The sequence below is a fragment of the Protomyctophum bolini genome (genome assembly GCF_963924005.1).
Source record: "Protomyctophum bolini genome assembly, chromosome: 21".
In the NCBI taxonomy this organism is placed as follows: Eukaryota; Metazoa; Chordata; class Actinopteri; order Myctophiformes; family Myctophidae; genus Protomyctophum; species Protomyctophum bolini.
The window spans coordinates 12,803,509-12,830,552 of record NC_137882.1 but is presented as its reverse complement, the minus strand read 5'-3'; the positions used below and the strand labels follow the sequence as shown (position 1 = coordinate 12,830,552).

Here is a 27,044-nt window from a genome sequence, read left to right as displayed (position 1 = left end):
AGGTTAAGTTTTCAACTGTTTGCTAATAATGAGCACATGACGAGGAGGAACGTGTTACGCCACAATTTCGCGGGAACACGCCCGCTTGTCGCTACGCCTGTCAGATTGCCTGCCCACACCCCTCTACAATAACCCTCACCTCCCATTGAAAATGAATTACTAGGTGTCAGTCACTTCCCACACGAAAAGGCCTTAACTGGTACAGGTGGAAGTTGCATGCCTTGCTCAAGGGCACATTGACAGAAATATTGTTGAGGGAGCTTCACGTGTCCTGCTCACCGCTTACCGCCTCGTCCAGGGATTCAAAAAGACAGAGTGACATGACATGTCACAAGCTCACTACTTAGCTCCAAAAATAGCCAGTATACAAGAAATAAGTTATATCATCACACTTTAAGACCAGGTAATATAACATCATTTTACATTACAAAAAAAAAAAGAATCAATACAAAAATCATGAACACAAAACATGACAAAAATTTCTTTTGTACAGACAGTCAGACAGTACAGTCAGAGTCAGACACAAACTGTTCAGACAGTCAGTACAAATTACAAACGGGCAAAAACATGTAATGTGACCGCGAAAGAAAAAGAGTGCATCATCATCATCAGTGTGTCAGTTGGGAATCCATATGGAGCAAGTAATGCCCGATTCATACTTACTTGCACACCAGTGTCTCACAACACATGCGTTGTGAGCTTCTAAATCTATTTTCAGTGCAAGCACAATGCACAACCAAATACAAATCAGGGGCTAATTTGCACTTTGTCACATGACCCTGCTCTAACACTAATTTAAATTTAAATACATTTCGTTCATTTTTGTCAAAAGGTTCATGCGATGACTTCTGGATCACTGGTTCTCAATGTTGGGTCCGGGGACCACCAGGTGGTCCAAACAGACCCTTACAGGCGTGTTCCTCGGAGAGCATACAAAAAGAACCAAAAGGCATAAGTCTATTTGGTTCTATCCGTACGTTCTGAAAGTTAATTTAAGTTAATTGTACAGTGTAGATTGGGGGTTCTCAAAGATTAGAGAATAGCTCCATTTGTACCCATTTGGACCCTTAAGGTTACATTTGGAATGGACCCCTTGGACGTTGAAAAAAAACCCCAGTAAAGATTAAGCCTCAGGGCAAGTTCAGCCAGCCAGGATTAAATTTAGCAGCTTACTATACCCCACCTCATTGTGGAACTTTGTGCAAAGTCTGCCAGCAGTCAAACCTAAGGCACCAATACTTGACAAGCTTGTCATTATGTCTATATATATACTCTAAGGGTTCAACAGTGACATGTAGTCATGTACGTATAACGTTGTGAATCTTCGATAACATCTGTCACACTTGAAATGTTTTGTGCCAAAAGTTTACCAGAAACGGTACAGTTTGAACAACCGCAACAGATGGAATAAACAATTTGATTCTAGCCTTCATAGGACACAAGAAATAAACATAACAGAAATGCCAAAAGAGCTTATCTTGACGGTTTGAACACTGAACAACCATTTCAATATAGAATCTGTCAAAATCTTTCAGATAAACCTTTCATTTATAAATTGCACCATTAACTATCAAAATGAAGACTTTTCTTAGTCCTTAATCAGTTCACTATTTAAATAAACAAAACCAAAAATGTGTAAATGTGATGCAAATGCAGACCAAAGAAACTATCATCTCTCAGGAATCTCAACCATCTTGTAATAAATAGGATAAATAAATGAAAATCAGGTACCTTTCGTATCAGTATTTTACAAAAAAGAAAAACAGCCTTCATCCCTGCTTGATTTAACTTCATTTTCTGGACCTAGAGATTACAGTATATACACATCCCTCTAATTACATTCAGTCAATCATGAACTGCAAATCTCATTCATTTGGTCCGATTGTCACCTAAACAATGCAAAACAACTTGACTCTTGACACTTAAAATGAAAATGATGCCAATTCAGAGAGGGGAAATGATCATGAAAATGGTCAAAGAACAAACTTAATATGTGCTGAGATGCAGCACAGGCCAAACTTTCAGTAGCATGTGATAAGAAATGTGGCAATTCTCTCGAAGAGAAATGAAACACAAAAAAGAAAAAAGCTGTTCAGAAGCATGTCAGTTTCAAAATTGTTTTGCCACTTTAGTACGGAGACCCTCAGAAGTCCTTGAGGGGGTTCCAGGGGGCCCACAGCAAAATACTATAGTTATTTTAGCATTAAATACAGTTTGACCACTTTAACCCTAAAACATCGGCTAATCAAAAATAGCTGATCTACAAGCTCACAACATGTCGCCATGTGACACGCTGTGAGCTTGTAGTTTTTTATTTTCAAACAATCTTGATTTTCTTTAGAAAAATATGGAATATTTTTGAAACATTTTAAGAATACACATCTTCTATGAAGGTCCCTACCTGGCACAAAATATTTTCAGATGGGGGTCCATGGCCAAATACATTAATTTAGGTGTCCTTGACATGAAAAAGTTTGAGAAACACTACTTTAGAGTGTCAAACATGTGTTCTTCTTTGTGTTTGTGTTTAAGGGCTGTGTTTGTTGTGGTGTGTCTACATGAGTCCACAGCAGGGCTCCTTGGTGTTGGGAGGGTCCTCTTCGGGGGCTCTCAGTTTCAACAGTGGAGGGTCTCCACTGGCTGGAGTGAAGTACACCACGCTGGGGGTGGCCACCCGTTCAGTGCTGGGAGTGCTTTGGACATCTTGTGGGGTCTGAGGCTGCGGCGTCACCCCCTCGCCCTGCGGAACGGAAGGCTCCTCCTCTACGGGGGGAGGGGCTAAGGGGGGAGGCGGCGCCGGGTACTTGTTGAGCTTGGCGGCCGCCCGCTGGCGTTTCAGGTCGGCCAGGGTGTGGTGGGATTTCTCCCGGCTCATGTTGTCCGCCCCGCCTGCCTCTCTGGACCCGGCGAGTGAACCAGACGCTGTCGCGGGACACAGCTCGTAGGAGGCACTGCGCTCCGACAGGCCTCCACCCACCCACAGCTCACCAGGGACGGCGGAGGCCAGCGATACATCCGTCGCTCCATTCCCCAGGGTGGACGAAATCTTCCTCTCCGATAACCCTCCTCCGTCCTCCAGGCGAGACATGGCTCCGGCACTAGCAACCTGGAGATGGTGGAGAGCATTCAACATGACCAGGCCTGAGTAAAGCAGCAGACCACGGTAATACGTTTTAAACCAGTGGTTCTACAAGTGTGGTCCGGGGACCACCAGTGGTCCTTGAGGGGTTTCAGGCAGATCCCAGTAAAATGTAACCCAACTCCGCCAGATGGGGGCGGTATTGATTCACAAGTTCACAACTTGGAGCAATCAGCGGAAGCTACAGGCGGGATCTGCTAATCACCTGCCAAGTAGCTTGAGAAACAAAAGGGCCCGCCTTCTTCAGCGATTGGGCTACAGTGGTCCCAGATGAAAGTACCGGTACGTTGTGAAACAAATGTAAAGCAAACGTCTTCCATCTGGTGGAGTCAGGTTAAGTAAAATGAACAACAACAATTAAGTCCCTGCATCTTCTCTGGGGGTCCTTGGCACAAAATATTTCCAGATGGGGGTCCAGTCCACAGCCAAATACATATCATTTTGGGGACAGCAGAAAGACATACATTCTAACAACAAAAAGCAAACGTCAGAGATGTATTCCCAGCTGTTACCTAGCAAAAGAGACTTTGTCTCAATGAATGTATTTGACTGGTTAAACAAGGGTTATAATAATAGCTCATTTCTAGCTGACATGTTTCAAAAGGGCTGCTGTGTCATGGTGTCCACACTGACCATGGTGGCGTGCTGGTGCAGCTCGTTGTCCGTCTGTCTGTCCTCGTCGTCGTCCTGTGGCTCGGGCTGCCGGCCGCGCTCCTTCCACACTATGGCCTCCTTGTGATGCTCCCGCCGGTACAGACTGGATCGCTCGTTGACGCTCACACGACGGACCACCTTACTGCATAATGCACCAGAGACATGGCGTTATCAGCATGAGGCAACTGCTATACTTTCTTTTATACAATGATCCACTATAATATAGTTGATCATTGTAATACAGAACATCCAGAGGTTGTTCCAAAAGAGAGAGAGAGTCATTATGATCTGAGAGGAGTATATATGTTTAATCAACCGTTAGTGAGGACCAGTAAAAATACCACTGTGTTTCAGTGAAAGGGGTTATCCTGTGGAACAAATGCAGAGATGAATTGAAAAGATGTGAAACATGGAACAAGTTTAAAAAAATGTTTAACAGATATTAATAAATAAATAAAAGTTATATATATATATATATATATATGATAGAATAGCTGGGCCAAGTGTGTACGCATAGTATTTGTGTGTGTATAAATGTATGTAGATCTATAGACTAGTCTTGTATACTTTTTTATTTTTTGTTCATGGAAACTTTGCTTTTCATTTGACCTCGCTAAAATGCGAGTGGCATCACGTGGCAGAAAGCCTAACTGAAGACTGATACACAAAGAAGGGGTAGTACTCGATACGTTTTTAACTAAACTTCTTCCTATTGCTTTTTCGAACATGAACTAAGGATAATATATATGTTTTACTATTTTAAATCTAGATCTTCCTTTATTTCCTTGGTCTGTTCATTTATGTTTTAATATGTTCGGAATAAATAAATAAATGAAATAAAAAATAGTTGATCATCGAACCCACTTGAAAACTCATCCGTGGGCCACATGCATTTTCGGGGGAAATATTTATTTTAACGATCAAACAATCGATTGTGTTTTGGCTTTGATCAATGTAACCAATATAGTATATTTCAAGTTATCTGTATCATATTGAAAACTAATTTGTCAATCTTTAAAAAAAACAAATACCATGATTTATTTTTTAATTAATTTAATTAAAATCTTTGCCAATTATTTGGGCACCCACTACTAGCAATATCCTCCGGCCCACCAGTGGGCCTCGGACCACACAGGTTTAAACTGAATTTCGGGGATTAATGAGGTCTACTGTACCTAAAACGGTAACCCCGTTTCTGTTTTCCTCACAGAATTTTCCCCAGTGAGGGGTGGGAGAGGCTGGACAGCAGACGGCTGGACTTTGAATTTCTCTAACTATAAACTTTCATGACAGCAGACAGCCTAAGTACAAATATAATTTATGAAAAGCTACTACAGTAAAGTCTGTTCACAGAAGTTGTTGTAGGATATGTGGGGATTATCTGACGAGGTACCATTTGAGTGGGCAAAACCTTACATATACTAAATAATACTAAATTGACTGCTAATTTGAGTCTTTTGAAAACAAATGGGAAAAATCACACCTGTGTGAACCAAGTGGTGCAAATCCGTTGGATTAGCTTTATTATGGATCGCGCATGCGCGCTGCCGCCCACCTCCCATTATACAGGCAGACTAAAAGCTGAATAACTCCTCATCTACGGAGCTCTCCATGGTTTGGTCAATTAGCGCGATTTTCGGAGGATTTTCGTACATTAGGAGTTATTCAGCTTTTAGAGAGGGGAGTTGCACCACTTGGTTCACACAGGTGTGATTTTTACTTTTTATTTACTGAGTTGGCAACACATATTGTAATGTTCGATTGTTTGTCTTTTTGCTTTCTGTATGTCCTTGTATGTCATTTCTGTTCATGAAAAATGAATAAAATTTAAGTTTAATATAAGTCAAATAATATAGCCTTTCCACAGGAGTATCTTTTTCCAAAAAGAATACAAACAGCCAATAGCATATTACAAAGTTATCCCCCTCACTGGTGAAAATTCCGGGAGGAAAAACGGGCAAGCACCAGGGCGAGTCATCCAGTATTCCCTAAAACAATCCCCCTGTCCCTCCTCCTCACCCTCGGCTTCCAGCACTAGAAGCTCGTCTCTGCAGGGTCCCTTTCTGTCGGTCCTGGCTCTTCATAATGGCATCATGTTTGTGCTTCAGGTCCATCAGTCTGGCCCTCACCTCCTCATCAGCGCACACATCTGATGAAACACATTGTGCTTGTTTATTTGGTTTACAGTTGTTTCATGTCAGCGTGATGGCACTAGAAGATTCCATCTTTAAAATGAGTGTCAATACATGCTGTAAGGGGATGGGTTGTGTTGGGTGTGAGTTTTGGATGTAAATTTGCTAGACATTGTGAGATCAATTTAAATTTAAATAAGGTACTGGCAAGATTAGAGCTGAACTTTGTCGAAGAATTATGAACCTCAGTTTTGTCTTTTCTTCTTCTTCTTTTCGTCTAATCATTTTCACTGATGTGACTGGCCTCAGCACTACCTGCAATTGTATGCTTAATCATGTAATACATCTGCATATTATTGTATTATGGAAAATAATTAAATTTACTGTAGCTTAATTAGGGAGTGTGGGAAGAAAATATTGACAAAGTCTCTTCAGTTCCTCATCCAACAGAGGGAGGTGTTTCTCCACATATCTTAAAGCTGTATTATATTATGTAACTTTGTTTATGTGATTTTTGATATATTTATTATTCAATCTGTATGGTATAGGTATAGCATGTTAATACAATGTAACTTATTGATGTTGGGGTATTGGGTCTCCCTGCTCTTCTATTGACATTTAGATCCCGTTTTTGACCTGGAGGTCAACATTACATTTCTCCTCATAGCAAGCAGTCAGGCTCAGACGCTCGGTGATAAAAATGTACAGGAGACACAAAGGTTAAAATCTGGGGTAGAACATGAAGGTTACATAGTGTAGCTTTAACTACATTTCCACAAACCATTATCTTGAAAATAGCCGATCTACAAGCACCCAACGCGTTGCACCGCAATGATCTACAAGTTCACAACACGTTGTGAACTTGTAGATCTCTCAAACTTTTTGCCCAGGCGGTACGGTTCGGCAGTGTGTGTGAGTGTTTAGTAAGGGTTATTTTTGGCAGTTTTGTTGTTTTTCCTTTTAGATAGGCGTGTAGCAAAACAGGAAGCTGAGGGCAGAGAGAGGGCAGACATGTGGAACACGACAGGACTTGGACCCAATGAGTGTGGGGGAGTCTCAAGGTCGTCTCACAATCTTTACATTTCTTTCATTTCTGAATTTGAAAAATGTCTGTTGTTGCCAACGTTTTTATTTTTTAATTGTCACATGCACTTACAATACAGCTGTGCCAACACTGCAGGCACTGGCAGTAGAATTCATGTAACTTGGAGGGAATTTCACTGCAGTGTTAACACAGCTGTATTGTAAGTGCATGTCGTAGCTGTCGCTGTCGGGCAGAAACTTCTTATCGCGAAATTTTGATGTTTTATGGTTCTTTTAGTTATTTAATGCCCTATTTTGTCATACTACAGTCCAGTGGCACACAAATGTAGCAAAAATAGCCGATCTACAAGCTCAAAATGCATCACGTTTTGAGCTTGTACGAACGTTTATTATTACCACTTTTTTAAATCCTGAAAATGTACCGTTTTGGACACACATGAGGTTTCCACCCAACAGCAATGATGTGATAATACAAATCCTAGAACCTTGATTTTCTGGCTGCATGTACAAAGCCTATACCAGTATGTCTTGCTGAATTTGAAACAGTGATATAAGTCAATCTCCATAAAAACCACAGTGCGTGTGACATACAGTACAACACATCCTGCAACTCTCCTGGATGGATTCATTATGATACAAAGTGTTAATTTGCTCCTGGGCTGTTATAAAAAGATTTTGAAAAGAACAATCAAAAAGCTATTCTCTTTCATGGGAAATAAGCCTATGCATTTTCACTTGAATATGGACACATTATAGTTTCGTACAGCTTATGCAATTTGATGACGATTAGGAGGATAGATAGACAGACATCCGTCTATCAACATCCAAACGTTTTGAATGCCCTGGAGGTCGTATAGACCTAGTATACAACCCCGAGCACTCAGGACCCCTGCTGTCATCCACCAGCTGTATTTGGGCCTTTAGTTGTACACTTAAGTAGGTTTAAATACTATATAGCAGCAGGGCGGGGTCTATTACCTAGAGGAGTCTCCTCCAGGACAGACTTGGTGTTGAGACTGGCCCCGTGAGCAACCAACAGCTCCACCATCTGGATCTACACAAAGAATACAGCAAAATTCATATACACATAAACGTGCACGCACCAAAAATAGCCGAATAAATTACATGCTCATCACGCGATGCATTGTATTATTAATTGGTATCCTCATAAGTATAGTACACACACACTCTAAGGGGACAACAAGCTGAATGTCAGAAACCAACCTGTCCCCAGCAGGCCGCGGCGTGCAGCGGTGTCCAGCCATCAGCGTCCTTCACCTCCACTTGACCCTTGTGCTCCAGCAGGAACTCCGCCACAGACATGTAGCCGTTAGCAGCCGCTATGTGCAGCTGGGCAAGACATGAGAAAATACAGTTGAATATACACAAATCCTTACAATACAATCAAGAGTTAAAATACTTGATCGATACCAGATGCATTTGATGCTACGTGTTGTTTACAAATGCAATGCATTTCCTTGTGCCTCACCAGAGATGTTCCATTATCGTCCTGAGCATTTATGTCCACTCCACTCTCAACCCGAGCCCGGATATCTGTCAACATCTCCGTCTCTTTAGCACCCCGGCATTCATCTATCCGGTCCTGAGTTATCCCTACACAGACAGAAAGACGGAACGGGATATTTCCTTTCAGTGTGCATATTGCCTTGCTACTTTTCTACTAAATGTTGTAAATTCTGGTTACTGGGTTGTCCTGGTTATTGTTTGTTCCAGGCAGGGAGGTACTGTAGCTCTGCCTGGCAGTCGAGTGGAAATACATGTGGATGTTTTAAGAAAGCACAAAGGTCAAATAGTACTAAAGTAAACAAACATGCATGACATTTGGCTCGCACAAGTATGCACTTCTTTATTGCTCTTCCAACTTTTAATCTGCCCTGGTGAAGGCCAAAACGCATTAGCAGCAGGAAGATTCTTGAGCCAAATGTCTTGCAAGTTTATTTACTTTTGGATTTCCACCTCAGTTTTTTTCTTTTCTTTTCAGTGTAGTATTGACTGTAGTGTAGCCCAGTAAGCACGGCCAAGGAGGCAAACAGAGGAAGCACTGCTACGTATCCAGACATAATGTGGATGTATTCTATTGAGTATACTGGCGATGTACTGTATGCGTTTTAGACATGTTGGCATGTGGTTCAGAACGGTTCCTCTGAGCACAGCGCATGTTTTTAATCTTTACAACGGGAGCAACGTGTTCTTTGGTAACGCCAGCAATGTGATGAGAATGTCCGTTTTGTGCTCGCTCGCTGAAATACTCTAGACTCGGGCGTTTGGATGCTTTTTAGGTGAGTGCCTTGGCATTTTTAGCTGGGAACACTTTGGTGGATACGCAGCCTTAGCTAGGGTACGGCCTGTTTTACTGACCCTGTTCGGCCATAACTATCTCCAGCAGCTCCAAAGTGGCCTCGTCCTCACAGAGGTCATACGGCATGTTGCCATCGGCATTGACAGCCAGCAGGTTAGCACCACTGAGAACACACACACACACACACACACACACACACACACACACGACAACATTAGAGTAGTACTCAAGCAACATATTCACATACTCACACAATATTTTTGAAAGTCAAATTGCAGCCACATTTGCATTGTGTTTGTATGTAAACTAGATAATCCAAAAAGACTCCCAGTTTACAGTGGAAAGAAAGAACTGTACGGAGTTGATGAATACACTCACGCTTGCACAAGGAGCTGCACTAGACCTGTGTGTCCACAGGTGGCAGCAGCATGCAGCGGCGTCCACAGCTCACTGTCACAGGCATTGACAGTGGCACCTGCATCCAGCAGGCACTGCACCACCTCCACATAGTCATCGATACAGCACTGGCCAGAGAAAGACATCAAGGGTCATCAACATGTCCGTACACAGACAAACGTGTCTGTGGCTAAAACTTGGTCTTGTCTGTGGCAAAATTGTCTTTTTACACACAATTAAAATGTTCTTCAGGCGTTAAACATCCTTGAAAGGGAGCGTTCCATTATTTATTCTTATTCGAGTTTGATATCATACATCCCAAAGATTCTTGTCAAATAGTCCACTACGGTCACTGAGAAATGTCTGGAATCTTGTTAACATTTTTGTGGGAGGCTAATGTCAATGAATGGGGTCAGCTAGCTAGCCAGTAGATCAGGAGTGTCCAAACTTTTTTCAAAGAGGGCCATATTAGAAAATATTTAAAACACCCAAGGGCCAACTACATCTCCTGACTATAACACATACATATGCATCGCATTTAAACCGATTCTATTCAACTATCACTATTTAATACCAATAGTGTTTTGTCAGGTGTGTTCTGTGAACAAAAAGTTTAACTCAGCCTTTTTCAGCAATATGTCACAATACAAAATGTAACTAGACAAGCAAGATAAAAAACAAAATACAAGGAACAAGGAACAGTGACAAATTATACTCTGGGAAATGCCCAGGTTAAAAAACTTGTTGGCCAGGCCGCTCATAATACAATTTAGGTATGAAGCTGTGGGCCGTATAAAATTCGTCCCAGGGCCACATTTGGCCTACGGGCCGCAATTTGGACACCCCTGCAGTAGATGTACTGGCCAACAAACTTGGCATGTGCAAACAAACAAAAAAAAACAGAACTATCCCTTAAATAAATTCAACATGGTAGTGAAGTGAAGGGGTTCCCTCGCCTTCAACCCAGGACAGGAATGTAAGCATGCAGCCGGCCTGGCCCTCTGACTAGTGACTAACATTGTGGGAATGCATCTGTGTGTTCATGTAAACGCACTTCAGATAAGTATGAGGCCCAGACAAAATAAAAGGCAAACAGCACTTAGTGTGCTCAAAGCCATGACCGCTCACAACATAAACTCGTGCTACACAAAAGGTGACCTGTCGCCTCAGTAACTATTGTTACCGTTAAACTGTGCGGGTAGCCACGTCCCGCATGTGATGCATGAATGTGTATACATTTGATACAGAGAGTCAAGAGTATAAATGCCAAATTCTGGGGCATGCGTGCGTGTGTATATATTATAACAATTATAACAATATAGTAGAATTTGCTAATTATTTTTCGGGTCCTCCGAAGAAAAATCTATGGTTTAAAACTATTTAGCTTTACAATTAGGAAAAGATTCAGGTTGTGGTTAGGATTGGACATTTAGAGGTTAGGTTTTAGTGGTTGGAGTTATGCCTGATTCATACTACGTTGCATGCCAGGGTCGTGCACGAAAAATAGCCGATTAAATTACAAGCTCATCACGCGATGCATTGTATTATTAATTGATATTGGTATCCTCATAAGTATAGTAGTGTGTGTGTGTGTGTGTGTGTGTGTGTGTGTGTGTGTGTGTGTGTGTGTGTGTGTGTGTGTGTGTGTGTGTGTACCTGATGCAGGGCTGTGAGTCCATCCTCATTGAACAGGTCTGGGCTGACTCCACTGTTAAGCAGCTGCCTCACTATAAAGAACACATACACGTTTACTTTGCGTCTTTATGGGGACATCAAAAGGAATGTTTCATTAGAAATACCCATTTTACTCAACCTGCTGGCTCAAGCTATCCCTAACCACAACTAATCTCAAAATCCCTAAATGCAGACGTTGTCGCCTGGATCAACGACAGGTCTGCTCAAGAGGGGCAACGCAAGCGTAAACAAAAGGCTCAACAGAATCCATGTCTGGTTCGTCGCGGGCGTGTACACGCGCGCGCGACAATTTCACAGGACCACGCCCACGTAAATCCACTTGCGTTGTCGCCCCTCGTCTTCTCCACACGTACAGAAAAGAAACGTGGGTCTCATTGAAAATGAATTACTTCTTTTCGTTTTACACAAACATTAAATTCCCATTGAAAATTAATGGAGAATTTTCCGTCATGGTGTCTAAGCAAATCGGTAGACTTTCGTCTTACACAAACATTAAATTCCCATTGACAATGAATGGAGAATTCTACGTCATAGTGTCTAAGCAAATCGGCTTAGTGTCCATGTTACGACATGATGATTTCATTACATGTATTCAATTCATTCAGGTTCCCACACATCTGCAAGCAAATTAACTCCTGCATGCAATCCTTCATCTTATTCACACAGCCCATTATTGAGGGGTGCTAGCCCCTCCTATATACAGGTTTAATATTTGTCTTGTCTAGACAAAAATGCCATTGACAATGGACAGAGTTTAATGTTTGTTTTGTCACCAACACAAACATTAAATGCCATTAACAATGAACATAGTTTAATGTTTGTTGTGTCTGTCACTGAACAAATCGGCCCATATGATGTTATGATTTCGCGATGATGTAAGATAAGGGTTGGTAAAGCGCCCCTCACTATACACGGGTGTGATTTTATTTAGTTTTACACCTCAAAACCTGTAGCTTTCCTTACAGTAGGTCACATGCCAGCTCGCAATAATTGCACAATAACACTGCCTCAGTTCTGGCTCAGGGAACAATAGCAAAAATGACAAAGTAAGCTAAAATAGATGTTTGGCATTCCAGCCCACACAGACAACTATGATTTTGTTATATGTTTATGTCTTGAAAATTATGTTTGAACGTCCAGTGTTAAGCGCCACTTAAGAGTAAACATGAGGGGTCTTTCAAAGCAAAGCTGCTGTAGGCCTATGTCCACGACAGACTATGCAAACTTTGAACTTTGAATAAGATGGGGTGGGAGATTGGGAGATAGGAGGGGTTATTGCTCGAATGATCAGTACAATGTCCTGTACATGTGAAGGAAAATGTAAAAAATGTTGTTACAGCATTTATGTTGAATTGGTGACATATTTATACTTAAGCGCTTTCAATGAAAATGAAAGCACTTCATGTCTAAAAGGTTGCTGACCCCTGGTCCAGGGACAATCTACACGGAAGGTGTAGTCTGGTATGGTATGTGTGGTATGGGCTGGCACACTAACCACTATTCTTTCTGTTAGCAGTTCATCCCCAATAAAATCTGTCTTCACCATAAAAATGTCCCCTTTCTGATGAGGACCAGAAAAGGGTTAGTATGGAAATCTTTGGCCCTGACGAAAGGTAGTAAAAAAAAAGACATACGCCTTTGACTCACTAGGTAGATACTCTTCTTTATGAACATAAATTATACTTGGCCCATATGGGATCCGCACGTAATTCCAACAGAGCATTATTCCGACATGCAGGAAACGCACAAACATGCGCTGCTCCCATGCTTGCGGTTATGGTTAGGTTAGGGGTTTGAGGTAGGTTGTCGTTTGTCGGACCAATGACTAGTCTGAACCGAGTAGCCTACTGCACCCGGCACATATTCAACAGCCATTAGTTAAGATTATCATGTGGATTTGGCTGTGTGTAATCTGTGTGTGCGCACGTGTCGTGCATGAGTGCACATGCCTTCATCCCAGAGCCAAGCGACAGAGACAATAAAGCCATTGAAAGCAAATGCCTAGCCTGATAAGTTTGAAAACGATGATGTATCCATGTATTTGTCATGCAGTGAAAACAGCCCATCTAGAAATCTCACGTGTCACAGTTCTGAGCATGTAGATGTCCCGCACACTGTCTTCAAAAGAAATACAATAATAATAAGGGTAATAATAATAATAATGTTGGACAAAGTTTTCAGTAAACTTTGGTCAGGATTTCGTTTTTGAATCGGCCTCTATACATTTGTAAGTGCAGACTTCTTCTAAGCCTATATGTCCAAAACAGGTTAAAGCCATACCACATTAGTACAACTACCTTTAGTGGATCAACCTCAGAGTTTTACTGCATCTCTCACTAAATATCACCTATAGGATTAATGACTGAGCTGAACAGTTCACATGGTTCTCAGAGGCTTTAGCTTGGTTCAAGTGCAAGTATTAGGTTGTGTTTCACATGGTGGCCCAGTAAAGAGTTTAACCGCCAGCAAAACCCCAAGTGTATGTGTGTGTGTGTGTGTGTGTGTGTGTGTGTGTGTGTGTGTGTGTGTGTGTGTGTGTGTGTGTGCGCATGCACGTGACCCTCACCCTCCTCCAAGTCGTTGCGTGAGGCGGCCTCAAGCAGCGTGATGGCGTTGGGGAACTTTACTCTGGAGGTGCGCGGCTTCTTTCTGTCCGCCTTGGCTCTGGAGCCCCGGGCGGAGTCCTTCTCCATCTGGGCCCAGCCCTTCAGCTGCTGCACGCGCCGCTTCTGCGCGTGCTTCAGCCGGTCGGTGGCGCTCAGACGGCCCACGGTGGCCATCTCGGCCAGCAGTTCGCCGTGCTCCGACGCCATGTCCCGCGCGAGTCCACCGCCGCCACTCAGTGCTCTCCTAACCGAACTCCCCCACTTCCACGCTTTTCCCGTGCACCTTAAAACCGGGGTCAGGATTCTATAAATGACGTCTACCCCGGTTCCCCTACACTGGGTCCTTGTGTTAGGCCCAAAACACCTGAGGTTAACGCGATAGGTGGTACGAATTAAAAAAAACTAACAACTATGGTCGAAATTAATGAACTGGGCTAATTATCAAAGCAGGATAAATCCAATCCAAAGCATAACTTTTACAAGGTCACGTCACATATATCTCCATGGTTCCAGAGATAAGCGGCAAGAAAAACAGTGTCAGCTTCTCGTCTCGTCTCCATGTTTCACAAACTCATTTTCCTTCCTGTAAAACAAGAATAAAGGTACTGATGACGTCCCCTTATCTCTTCCTCGAGATAAGAAGATGGTTACGAGTCTTAGCCAGAGCCATCCAAGGTGTGGAGTGAAACAGTCTCTCATTCCTCCCATCCATGTCATCTGTAGGTATCTGGGCCTATAATCCACTGGAGTGAGACACAGAGAGACATTACTGCTCCTCAGTCCAAGACTGAACCACCGTCCAATCCATAGTGGTGCTTAAACATGTCCACGACTTAGATCCGAAACAACACTGAACCTAGGAGAAAACATCCTCAGACATAATATAGTTGAATGTCTGCGTGTACAGTCTATACATCCTGACTGCTACCTCGTGAGCCAGGAAGATCCAGCTCACACATTCTTAAGAAGGCCGCAGAGGTGTAACTCCACCAGGAATGGGGCTACAAAAAGGGAACATTCACCGGGCCGCACAAGGCTCGATTCAGTGACGCCAGAGGTTACAGGGTTATTCCATAAGGCGGCTTGTTGTTGTAGTTTCTCTCAACTACGTTGACGTCTCTCCGGGAGAAGTAGAGGGCTTGGTGCAAAAACAACTTGGGTTCTCAGGGATTCATTCATTCCTCCCTAGTCTCCTTTTGTTTTCATTTCACACCTGGGAAGGAGAGAGAGAAAAGAGAATGAGAGTGCTGCCGCGTTACAATTACAGAATAATGTACAGTATACACGCCTAATGTATACACTCCACCGTGCCACTAATCCTGTTATCTTTAACCCCTACGCCCCCCTCCTCACAACTCCCTCCTCTCCCACTCCTCTCCCGGAGGAAACCGGAGACGGTGGGAGGCTTTTCATTAATGATTGACATGCCCTGCAGTAAGAGGTGGTGCTGCGTTGCCGCCGCCATGCGCGCTGGCTGGCTGGGCGAGACTTGAGCGAGACCGGCACGTTTTAAGGAAGTGGGTTTAACGGTTAGTGTGCGCCCGCAGTTCGGTGCAAAGTTCTCTAACCGCGATAGCCTCCGTCGCACAAGAGGCCACCCTCCCTCTCTCTCTCTCACTCCCTCCCTCTTGCAGCCAGGCAGGTTGCAACAGGGCTTGCATGCTCCGCTCTTTCCAGGTACCTCATCCATTATTTAGGTCCGAGGCCTGCGAGCCCTGAGAGGAAGGTCAACTAGACACACACTCAGAGAGATAGGGAGAGTGAATTTACGAGGCAGTAGCAGGCTGGATTAACGCGCATAACCCAACTCCATCCATATGCAAAAGGGGCCGTCTGGTATCGAGACGACCACAGCCGTAAATCCCCTGATGACAGGGAGGCAAACAGACCAATGGGGAACTTTTAATAGCTAGGTTAGGTTACAAGGATTCCTCATAAAAAGGTGTTATGCCTGATTTATACTCGGATCAACAAGATGAAAGCGATGCATTCGTGTATACATAAATCAGGCTTTAAGTTGTTCGGGCCATATATTACAGGCCTCATTATAGACATTTTACTGCAGGAACACCTTGAAACTGAAGGAACCCTGGTCGACTGACGGACTGACAGTGTGCATAATGTGACTACTGGTGCATAAAACAAGCCTGGGTATACTGTGTAGTGGCAGCAGGTCAAGTGGCATTATTTTAGCTGAGGTCACCAATTAAGGCAAAGACAAGCCGGCATATAATAGTGAGTCACTCACATATATAGAGTGAATTCTAGTATACAGTATCTCGAGTTGTAGGTTAAACTTTCATAATCATGTATTAGACCTGATCCGGGGACTGTCTTGGTGTTAGAGTAGCTTTCTATTTTTATGTACCTAGCCTCTCTTTTGTCAGTGCCAACAATGTAAGGATTTCCTTAGATTCAGGCAATAGGTTATCATTTCCCCATAGACCCATGAATTGGTGGCCATGAGCGACAAGGATTACTCGAATAAATGTACCAAGATAAACAAGAGTTTACGCCACACCAGCGCCAGATATAGTATCAGTATGAATATTATAGAATATAGTATGAACATATTCATTTGATGTGTTGATAATCTGAAAACCTTATCTTCCTTATATAAGACCAGCGAGTTCTAATCTACATATTTTCTTAAAGGGCAAAAGGAAAGGTTTGAAATAGTTCGACTTTGCCTCCTGCAATCAAAGCACTCAGAAGAACAGGTGGGGTTAAGTCACAGTGTCAATGGGGTAATCTCCTCTCTGTAGAGACTTTTCAACAACAGGGAAAAAATGAAAAGGGAAACATGATTTGGGCGTTTTGCGGGGCTTTGCAGGGTGAAGGGAATTTTGCAGCAATCCCTTAGGAACTTTAGCTGTTGTATTAGAGGGATAATGTCTTTACACTTACCCAGCTTCAGAAAGACTGCTGGAAGAAATGCTGGAATGTTAATGTTTGGGTAGTGAAGCTCAAAACTGTGACAAACTCTTTTTTTTATTAACTGATAAGCTGCCATTGGTGATATTATGTTATACTGTATGTACAACGCCAAGTTAATATGATTATGGCAAATAATCAATAAACAGTGGTTTACCGGATTTTGCCGTTTGTGCTAAAAAAAACACCATAAAAATCGCCATTACCCTTTTCATGTCACGCATCCTAGAGGGTGTTCACTGTTCACACACCACAAGGGTTGCAATATATATCAGCATTCAGCAATCTCTCATTACAAATTAATGAGCATCCATCCATAAGAAAAGATAGTTAAAACAAAAAGGAGAGATCTGCAGACATCAGATCCGTCTCAGTTTATTTTGTTTGTGATCTGATTCTGAATCACACATCAGTGGCGACCACTTCTTAAAACCAGTTTCCTTTATTTGCCAACCCGCTTTGGAGCAAAAGGGCTCCACCTGGCCTTGGCTGACCTACGAGTCTATACGACCTCCATGGCCTTCTGCTAATAACATGTTCTCTGATCACCAGACTACACCACTTCCAGCTAAAGCCATTCACACACAGGGAATGGAGCGTTGAGACTGGTTACTGGTAAATAGGACCATACAATGACACATGAAGTTGCCACAAAGAACACACCCAGATATACACATATAGCCAAGTTATAGACTGAGGCCTTTCTGTAATAATGTTATGGGGGACATACTGTTAGGTGACATTAAACTGGGAAACATACTGCCCACGGGGCAGACCCTGGCCCATTGACCATTTCAATCCGTCCCTCGAATAGAGCCGAGATGACTGGAGACGACGATGGAGGGCTCGTCTGAGGACGACGTAGAGAGAGAGAGAAGACAAGTCCTCAAAAACAAACATTATGTTAATGTTTTAAGGGAATGCCTTTAACTCGCCTGAGTCGCCTCCAATTAATTATTAGTAATGAATACATATACCATTTGATTACATATACCTGCATTCCACATTCCATGTGTATGTACTCAAATGTTAAATGTTGTTGGATCAAATGTCAACTGTTGTTGGATCCATATTTATAACACATTTTATTAGGCAATTTTTATAATTTTGAAAAACATTGTAAAATAGTGAAAATAGACGATCTAGAGCGATGAGCTTGTAGTGTAGGTTGTCTATTTTCACTATTTCATTGCCTAATATGATTAGTCTGACACATAAGGCGGGGAATATGGTTGATCATGTGAGTGATACAGCACAGCTGTAAAAAAAGAAGAAGAAAAAAGCCTAGTTGAAGTAGTCCGTCGTACCAAATTCATGCAGTTTTAACATAAGCACTGTGTGTTTCAAGATTCAATTCAATAGACCAATGTGTGGCCCTTCACTCACTTTATCAAAGTGGCCCCTGGCGGAAAAATGCTGCCCATCCCTACTTTAAAAACAGAGTTCATCACTGCTGGAAGGCAGTGATGCGTTTTCCTACTCATTTCCCTCTACACCAAATTTCTCTGAACTGATCTACAAGCTCACAACAATGTGTGCTGTATTGTGAGTTGCATATTTTCACCAAATGATTGCCTATTTTGATAAGACATAGTAGGGACGCTAGGGTTCATGTGGTTAAAGTCTGGGCAGGCCCTGACCCACTGTCGAGGTGTGTGTAAATAAGTATGCTCTAAAGTCTGGGCAGGCCCTGCAACACCCACTAAATGTTTTAGTTAAGAACCAAATGGACCCTTACGCTGCACGCATAATCGCATAAGTACGACACTTACACACACACGACACTCGTCCGTCACGAGTGTCATGGTCAAACATCAACCTGATTTTTGCACTATGCACATCCCCATTTATAACCCATCCACATAAACGTTCAGATTGTCATACATTGGGAGAGGGAGGTAAGGCGGCAAACAGTCAACGCCAGCGTTATCACTTCCCACATTCACACACCAATTGTGGCAACCACTGGAGGCAAGGTGGGGTTCAGTGTTTTGCCCAAGGACACTTCAACATGCAGACAGGAGGAGCCAGGATGAACCGCCGACCCACGGGTCATTGGACGACCTGCTCTACCTCCTGAGCCACAGCTGCCCTTTTAGTTATAATGTGTCAGAGTGCACCTTCCAACCGAAGTGGGACAAGCATATGGTGAAAAAAGGGTGTCCATGGCCTAATATTGCATGGGAACCTGAGTGAGAGCACCATTAGTCTGGCAGTCAAGGTGCTGTCAAGTGTAGCCTGTGTCTGTGTCAGCTCCATTCATTCAGTGTCATTCTGCTGTCTGGCACCACACACACACAGCCCTCCTGACTCATTAACAGCCAGGGAACATGGAGTAATGGTTAATTTAGACCTTTGTTGTACAACCCCAAAAAAAGTCTAGACGCAAACACTTTTTTCACTCGAAAATATGGCCTTTTCCCTGTCGAACAGCAAGGTACTGTAATTCAACGGGGTGTGAACTTTAAAGTGCTACTGTATGATCCTGTGGGGTATAGCTGCTCAATGGACTATTTTAAAAGACACGTGACATACCCATATTTAGTCAAAACATTTACACTTGACTGTGAATATCTAACATTCTGTCCTTGTTATTAGTGTCAGTGGTGGGCAGCAGAAGCAGAGACGTGTGCCAGTGAGTTACAACCTCCTACATCTTTTACAAAAATGCATGCGTCTGGCAGGCAGGCACACAGTGTAATTGGTTGGTGGCAAAATATACTGTCTACAAGAGCCAGTCTGGCCATGCAGCCAGACTGGGAAAAGAGGATGTGTGGAATCATACAAACTTAGACATCCACATTTAGATAAAGGTATCTTTTTTTAACCACATGAAACCCAGCATCCATTAAATGCAGTTTGGGATAATAAGCGTATACTGTCTGCTAATCATTTCATCCATTAATCATTAACCATTAACCATTTTTCCCTCCATGCATGTCGTGGAGGGAAAGATTATAGTCTGAAGAAACCTAGGCTACAACACTGGTTAAATGTGTGAAAGGAATTAAGGATGTTATAAATTGTATTATATAACAATATATATATGGTCGCCAAGGTTAATTTACACTGTATGAAACTTTTGTTTTGACAAATATCGCTTGATATAAAACACAATCTTTATTGGGCATTAAATAAATGAGCCTTCATTGTCCCTCTGCACCTTTCCTAATAACATAACAGGAAGTGTTCCCTAGCTGCCGTGGAAAATAAACATTCCCCAAACAACTGGAATGAATAAGACCACTATGAGCGCCACACACACACACACACACACACACACACACACACACACACACACACACACACACACACACACACACACACACACACACACACACACACACACACACACACACACACACACATTTTAACTTCATACAACAGTGGTTCACAAACATTTTCATTTCAAGGATCGCAGACTCTCATTTCTCTTTTTCCCCCCCATAAAAATGTTTCTAAATGTTACCAAAATAGCAGATCTACAAACTCACAGCCTTTTCCATTTTGCTGGGGACCCTCTTGAAAAGAGTTGTTCCAATACAGATACCAGTATCGGAAAAGCTGCCGATACTGCCTAAAGTGTTGGTTTCGGTATCGGCGAGTATGCTAGTCTATGGCAATCTGATAGCATTTTGAACGCCTCCCTCCGTTGATGTTGCACTACTGGACCCTGGACCCCACTTTGAGAGCCACTGTCCTAGATCTTGTTAAATTCCACACTGGTATCGGATCGGTACTCTGTATCGACCGATAGATACGCAAGTTATAGGAATCCGAATCAGGAAGGGAAAGAAATCACAAATCACACCTGTGTGAACTGAGCGATGGGCATGCTGTGTGTGGTAAATGGTAAATGGTGCATTTATATAGCGCCTTTATCCAAGGTGCTTTACATAGATTCACACACTCACACAGACATTCATACACCAATTGCGGCGGAAGCCATGCAAGGTACCAACCAGCACATCGGGAGCAGTTTGGGGTTCAGTGTCTTGCCCACAAACATCGGTACATCTCCACCCTGGAACCTCCTCGAGGACACCTGGGGGTCACTAGACTAGTAGACTCCACTGATTCATACATAGCCATACAATAATACAATTTAAAACAACATAGTGAAATGGAAGACAATGCTGGACAGTTGTCTATGTATACTGTATGTGACATGTCCATGTAGCTACCCAACATTATTGGTAACGCTGCAATAAAAAAGGTGAGCTGTAGGCAAGTCGAGTTGTCTCGATCTGCAACAAATAATGCCAAAACTATTTATTTCTATGAACCTCAAAAAACATTCAGAGTTGTGAGTTGGGAGCTTGTTTTGGCAGCACAAGACCATTTCATATAAAAGCTGTTTAGTATCAGCGGCCTAACAAAGCAGTTTGACATGACCTATGGCTACAGTTCTGACACACGTGGCTCCTGCATTCATTCACTGAAACAAACAGTTGAGTTTGGTGCTTTCTGGAATGATCCTCCATATTATATCTGAACCATTGGCCCTGCAGACTAATTTACTGGAAAGTACTAAATGATGTGGGAGGGAAGGGGAGAGGGTGGCGGGGGGGTAGAGGGTTGATTAGAAGAGCAGGGATTGTACTTCCTAAGTCCTGTCATGTGTAAAGGGTTTCACTTGCCCTATATAAAATCACTCAACAATCTTAATAAGAACACAAAAGGAGAGAGAGAGAGAGAGAGACCATCAGGCAGAGTGGGACAAAATTGGCATGAGGCGAGAGTAAAGAGTTTATACTTCATCATCTGGCCATGTTGCTTGTAAAAAAAAAACGATACCGGTAGATCTTTAACAGAAAAAAGTTATGCCGTTTTCTGTTGATTATCAGCTATTTTCGACGTGCACTGCCATTAACCTAGAAACCAGTGTTTCTCAAAGTAGGGTTCAGGGACCCTGTGGGTTCCTTGAGGGGGTTCCAAATGGACCCTTACACTTACAGGTCTGTAACTCTCAGAGTATAACGATATACTGTATATGGACCGATTCTGTAACGGGTCTCATGGTCGCAGCCTACTACAGTGAATGGAAAAGTGACTGATGTTAGTCTGCCTCAAATGTTACTCTTTTACCTGCTTATCTACTAAGCATTAAAGTATGAGGTATAAAGAAGTACAGCAGCCTTGTGTTCCTAAAACAGAAAGATTGGGTATTGGGTAAGACTGACGTTATGTATCTTTCAGGACCTTTCACTGCTTTGTCTCAACCATTACTCAATGGCTCTGGTCTCAGCCACTGCAGTAGATATTTTGACATTCAGTTTTTTTTTTTAATGTTGCCACTACTGTTGGAGCAGCCATAAACTACACAGGGGTTCATCCCGATGTTCTGGGCATCTTTGTAATGTCAGTAAAAAGCAGGTAAAAGAGTAGCAGACTAACATCAGTCACTTTTCCATTCACTGTAGTAGAAGCTTGGTGCGGGGAAACCGCAGATGTGTCGTCTCCGCCTACAGGAAATACGTAGGCTGCGACCATGTGACCCGTTACGGAATCGGTCCATACACACAGTATATACAGTACATATGGATTCCATTTTTACACTCTGAGTTATGGAGGTCCTTGACATTAACCACAAAAAAGTGACAGGAAGAGCAACAGGCCTGGAGGAAAGAGAGGATAGGAGAGAGAGAGAAATAATGGAGGAGAAGGAAGGATGAGGAGGAGACCTCACTGCCTCTACCCAGGAAGTGTGAGACTACTGTGTGTGTGTGTGTGTGTGTGTGTGTGTGTGGGGGGGGGGGGGGGGGGGGAGCACACGTTCAGGAAACAGAGCAGGAAGACACATACAAGAAGATGCAAATATATATAAACAATGGCCAGAGTGGCGAATATTAACATCCTCCTTTCATTCATAATAATGTACACAGTGACGCACACACACAATTATGGCTAATTAGGATAGTTGCAGCCTTTCTCGCTGTATTGCAGAGATTAAAATAGGGTGCATTTTGCATCCCAAAACGTTAGTTAAGGGACGCAATAAACCAACGACCTCTGCATCCACGGGATGCACTACTGTACTCGGCATGTACAGTAATGTCGTTGAAGTGGGACTCATAAAATGTCCCTGGGACCATCCCTGCATCCCGGGACACATTACATTGAAAACCCATCTACATCACTGGTATTGTGTACAATGGTATTGTGTACAATGGTGGTATTGTTAAATTTTGTTTTTAGTGGACATGGGAATTTGACAGCTCATTCATGACTCAAACCAAATATAGACTGCCTTTGTGAACTTTGGGCATGGTCTTTATGAAATGACAACTTGGCAGAGTTCTAAGATGGTACTATTGAAAAATAGCAGATCTACAAGCTCATAGCGCGCCACTCGGTGGCGCGCTATGAGCTTGTAGGTCTGCTATTTTTCAATAGCTAGAACCACTGACAGAAACATAGCTTTTTCAGAAAACTGTCAGGATGTAGAAGACATTTTTAGAATCTGATCTCAGTTCAAAATGGGCTAAAAAAAGACCATCCCCGCATCCCAATTGAAAACCTATTTACATCACTGGTATTGTGTACAATGGGACAGGGAAGCTCTGGATGGTTAAAATTAGTTTTTAGTGGACTAGGGAATTTGACAGCTCATTCATGACTCAGTAGTCAGCACTTTACAATTACAGAAACAACAAACATCACCAAATATAGACTACCTTTGTGAACTTTGGGCATGGACATATACAAGTCTTTATGAAATGACAACTTGGCAGAGTTCTAAGATGGTACTTTACAAGTGAATTTAACCCCAGCAACCCTATTCTGTGGGGAACATCCGTGAAAAATAGCAGATTGTCTATTTCTTCACGAAGATATTTGGATTGGTGTACCGGTAGACATAAAAAAATACGTGTTTTTGTAACTCTATGGTCTGTTTTAAGAATAGTGTTAAAGTGGTTAAAGCAGGCTGCAGCACTACTGCAGTAACTTTCCTCTTCTACCCCAGATTTGAACCCGGCTTCGCAGCATACAGACTCGAGCCAGCCTGCTTGCTCAGGGGATAAATGTAATCTTGACCATCAGGTCAAAATTCAGATCCTGTGTCTAGGTGAGACATGACCTTTGACACAATCTAAATGTCTCAATAGAAGAGCAGGGAGACAAAACACAACCGCAGCAATTGTATAAGTTATAATTAACATACTCTACCATAAAGATTGGACAAAATGTAAATGTATTCATTAAAATAAGTTACATAATGCTGCTTTAACTCACAGGGAACTCAACTTGCCACATAAGCAACGCTTCATTTGCACACATAGATTTGAAGATCTGCTATTTTGTGTCACTATTAATGATAATTTTTGGAAGATTTCTATACAACAATGCATCAATAGAAAAACATGAAATGTACTTTGTACACTCCACTTGAGTTCGCCAAATGTAAAAAGGATGTATGTATTCATTATTACTGGCTGTGTGACATTGGCTAATTGAAGGGCCTGCCCCCGATCCTCAAAGCCAGTTTTTGTAGCCTCGTTGGGCTACTATGACCTGACAAAGATGTATCGACATCGAAACATGGTCATTTTGCCTGCACCCTGTAGTAAATAAAGGCTTTAACTGTCCGAGACTGCTCCGGTGCCTTCCTTCCACAATGTACTTTTGGCATAGCGTAGCAACTTTGAACTTGTAGACAGTTATATTTAATCAGGATTGGAATATCTATACTTGGGACTCTAGACCTCTAGTACTAGGGTTGAGTCCTTTGTCTGATTACTTTACAATCAGTAATCACTTTAGATTAGTGTTTATTGGTCAGGTACAGTCTAAATTAAAGCAGCCCAAGCACAGTTTATGCACAACGGAACATAACTTCTCTTTCCCCTCTACACCAACTCTTTTCCGACCCGTTGTGAGCTTGTAGATCAGCAATATTTGGCTAATCATCCCCCCTGGTGTATCGAACACCAGGGGAGTGATGATTAGCCAAATATTGCTGATATTTGGGGTTCAAGTGAAAAAGGAGACCAAAGCCCTCGCAGAGAAACCTCAAGTATGGAGTTGGACTATGGTTTATGTTCAGTTTTATTACGGTTCTGTAAAATCAAATAAAATGAACAGGGTTCAGAAAACCTTGCCACCATTGTTAAGGATCATTTGGATTCAGTCAGTCACCTCGTGTAAAGATCACAAGGTTACAGTGAACAACTGTGTGCATACACAATGTTGCAATGCATAATCTAGGTTTTTGTGATAATCCCAAGGACCTTCATATACACTATACAGCTACAAATGTGCATGTGACAGTGCTAATCAATGATATGTAATCTCTACCATTCTGATGTCCCCTATAGTTCAGTGGTTCTCAAAGTGAGGACCAAATACACATTCAGCTATTTGAAAACAGCAGATCTAGAGCTGGCACATCCGCCTTTTTTTTTTTTTTTTTACTTTTGGAAAACTATAACATTTTTTTTTAAATGAAACTTGCACTGCCCTAGTTAACACAGGCATCTTCAATGGAAATGTCAACATTTTATAGGGGGCTATAATTTGTATAAAAAAAAGAACAAAAAAAAGAAAAGAAAACGATTGACACATGGCCATATAATTCACCTGTCAAAGAAACAAACTCCCCACTCGTGAGAAGTGTTTCTTCTCTGTGAAAATCAGGTACATTTAAATATCAGCAGCAATACAATCAATGAGCTGCATTAAAATAACACTGTAGAATTTAGGGTTAGGATTATCATTGTGGCCTGAACGCACCAGATTAACCAGCGGTCTGCCAAATTAACAGCACGCTCAACAGGTGGTTAGGGGTTTTAACACGTTGTGACTACCCGCTTACATTCATTATGAACACATTTATCATATTATACCGTCCATCAAGTACAGCACGCAGGTAAACCATAATGTCCGGGCTACCAGCTAGTTAGCTTTCTGTGACGTTGGTTTGACGATGTACGCGGCTTTATTCCACATAGAGGAAGAGTTGGCGATATTACTTATGGGCTTGAAATATGTATTCATTTAACTCATAGGCCTACGGATATAATGGAGAAAGAGCAAAAACGCGCACAGCGTCCAGGGACGAAGGTACATGAAACAAACATGGCATTTTTTTTGCTGCTCTCTTACCTGTTGAGTCGGTGTTGGCCGGAGTGTCAGCAGGTCTGCTGTGAAACAGTGAAACTGAATCAGCTGCTGGCTGTGCTGTCGCCCTCAGGGGAAACCATAACAACCGAGCCGACCGCCACTCCTTCCTTCATGCACTGCGGGGCAGTGGCCGCGAGAGGGCGATATTGTTCACTCAGTGAACTCAGAGTGAACTGAAACGTTGTCATGTCAAAATGAACGTCATTAAAAAAATAATGACGTCAAAATGTAATGATGTCATTAAAAAAAAAAAAAAACGTTAAATTAAATGTATTTTGATGTGCTGCATATATCAATTAAAATAAATCACAATTTGCGTCCTCACTTTTCCATCTTCACTTTTCTGCCAAGTGCAAGTCCAAGCTGTACCAAACTTGACACAAACCCTGTTCAGGGTTCTGCCACTCTGGCATGACAATAGCCACGACATGGTCCCCCAACCAGGGGCCACAGGCACACCGTTGCTCCAATCCTCACCAAACATGGCACACATGGTAGCCTGGAATCAAAGGATCAAAGGCCTGAAAATCTATTATATAACACCTGTGTTTCATTATGGTGTCATATTTGTGCCCGTTTCATACTGCATTTATGCATTTTGATGTTTGATAGAGGATACATTACTTGTCAATCCTTTATATTGCACAGTACTTTGGAAGTACAGAATCGTCTTTGTAACTAGAAGTAGTGGAGGCAGGCTGGCAAGTTAAAGTATTTCTATAATCCATATGCATGAAAGCGTTGTGTGTTTTAGTAGGCTACATGGCAGAGAGGAAGGGCAGTGCAGCCACGTGTAATAAGGTCTGCACACTGGCCAAATAAGCTCCACTGACACTGTTTAGTGTAAATTCATCATTTTGATCACACTCTGACCTTCATCAGGATTTTATCCTAGTATAGTGTTTTGTCTCGAACCACAGATCATTCAGCCCAAAAGGCTAATGAACAATTTTGAACATGCATGTGTAAAAGCTTATACTTATGTAGATGCCTGGATAATT

The 27,044-nt window shown here is 42.4% G+C and overlaps 1 protein-coding gene across 1 annotated transcript; it reads right to left on the bottom strand.

The window, feature by feature from the left end:
• Positions 1–502: 502 nt before the first annotated feature.
• ppp1r16a (protein phosphatase 1, regulatory subunit 16A) lies at positions 503–26,065 on the bottom strand. The gene is made up of 11 exons (XM_080793483.1): positions 26,026–26,065; positions 13,947–15,199; positions 11,342–11,412; positions 9,668–9,813; positions 9,349–9,452; positions 8,459–8,583; positions 8,194–8,319; positions 7,948–8,023; positions 5,813–5,942; positions 3,773–3,935; positions 503–3,106 (listed from the first exon to the last, which is right to left on the bottom strand). Exons 2-11 carry the CDS (start codon positions 14,191–14,193, stop codon positions 2,555–2,557), a joined length of 1,740 nt encoding a protein of 579 aa, XP_080649609.1. The 5' UTR covers positions 14,194–15,199; positions 26,026–26,065; the 3' UTR covers positions 503–2,554.
• Positions 26,066–27,044: the final 979 nt, after the last annotated feature.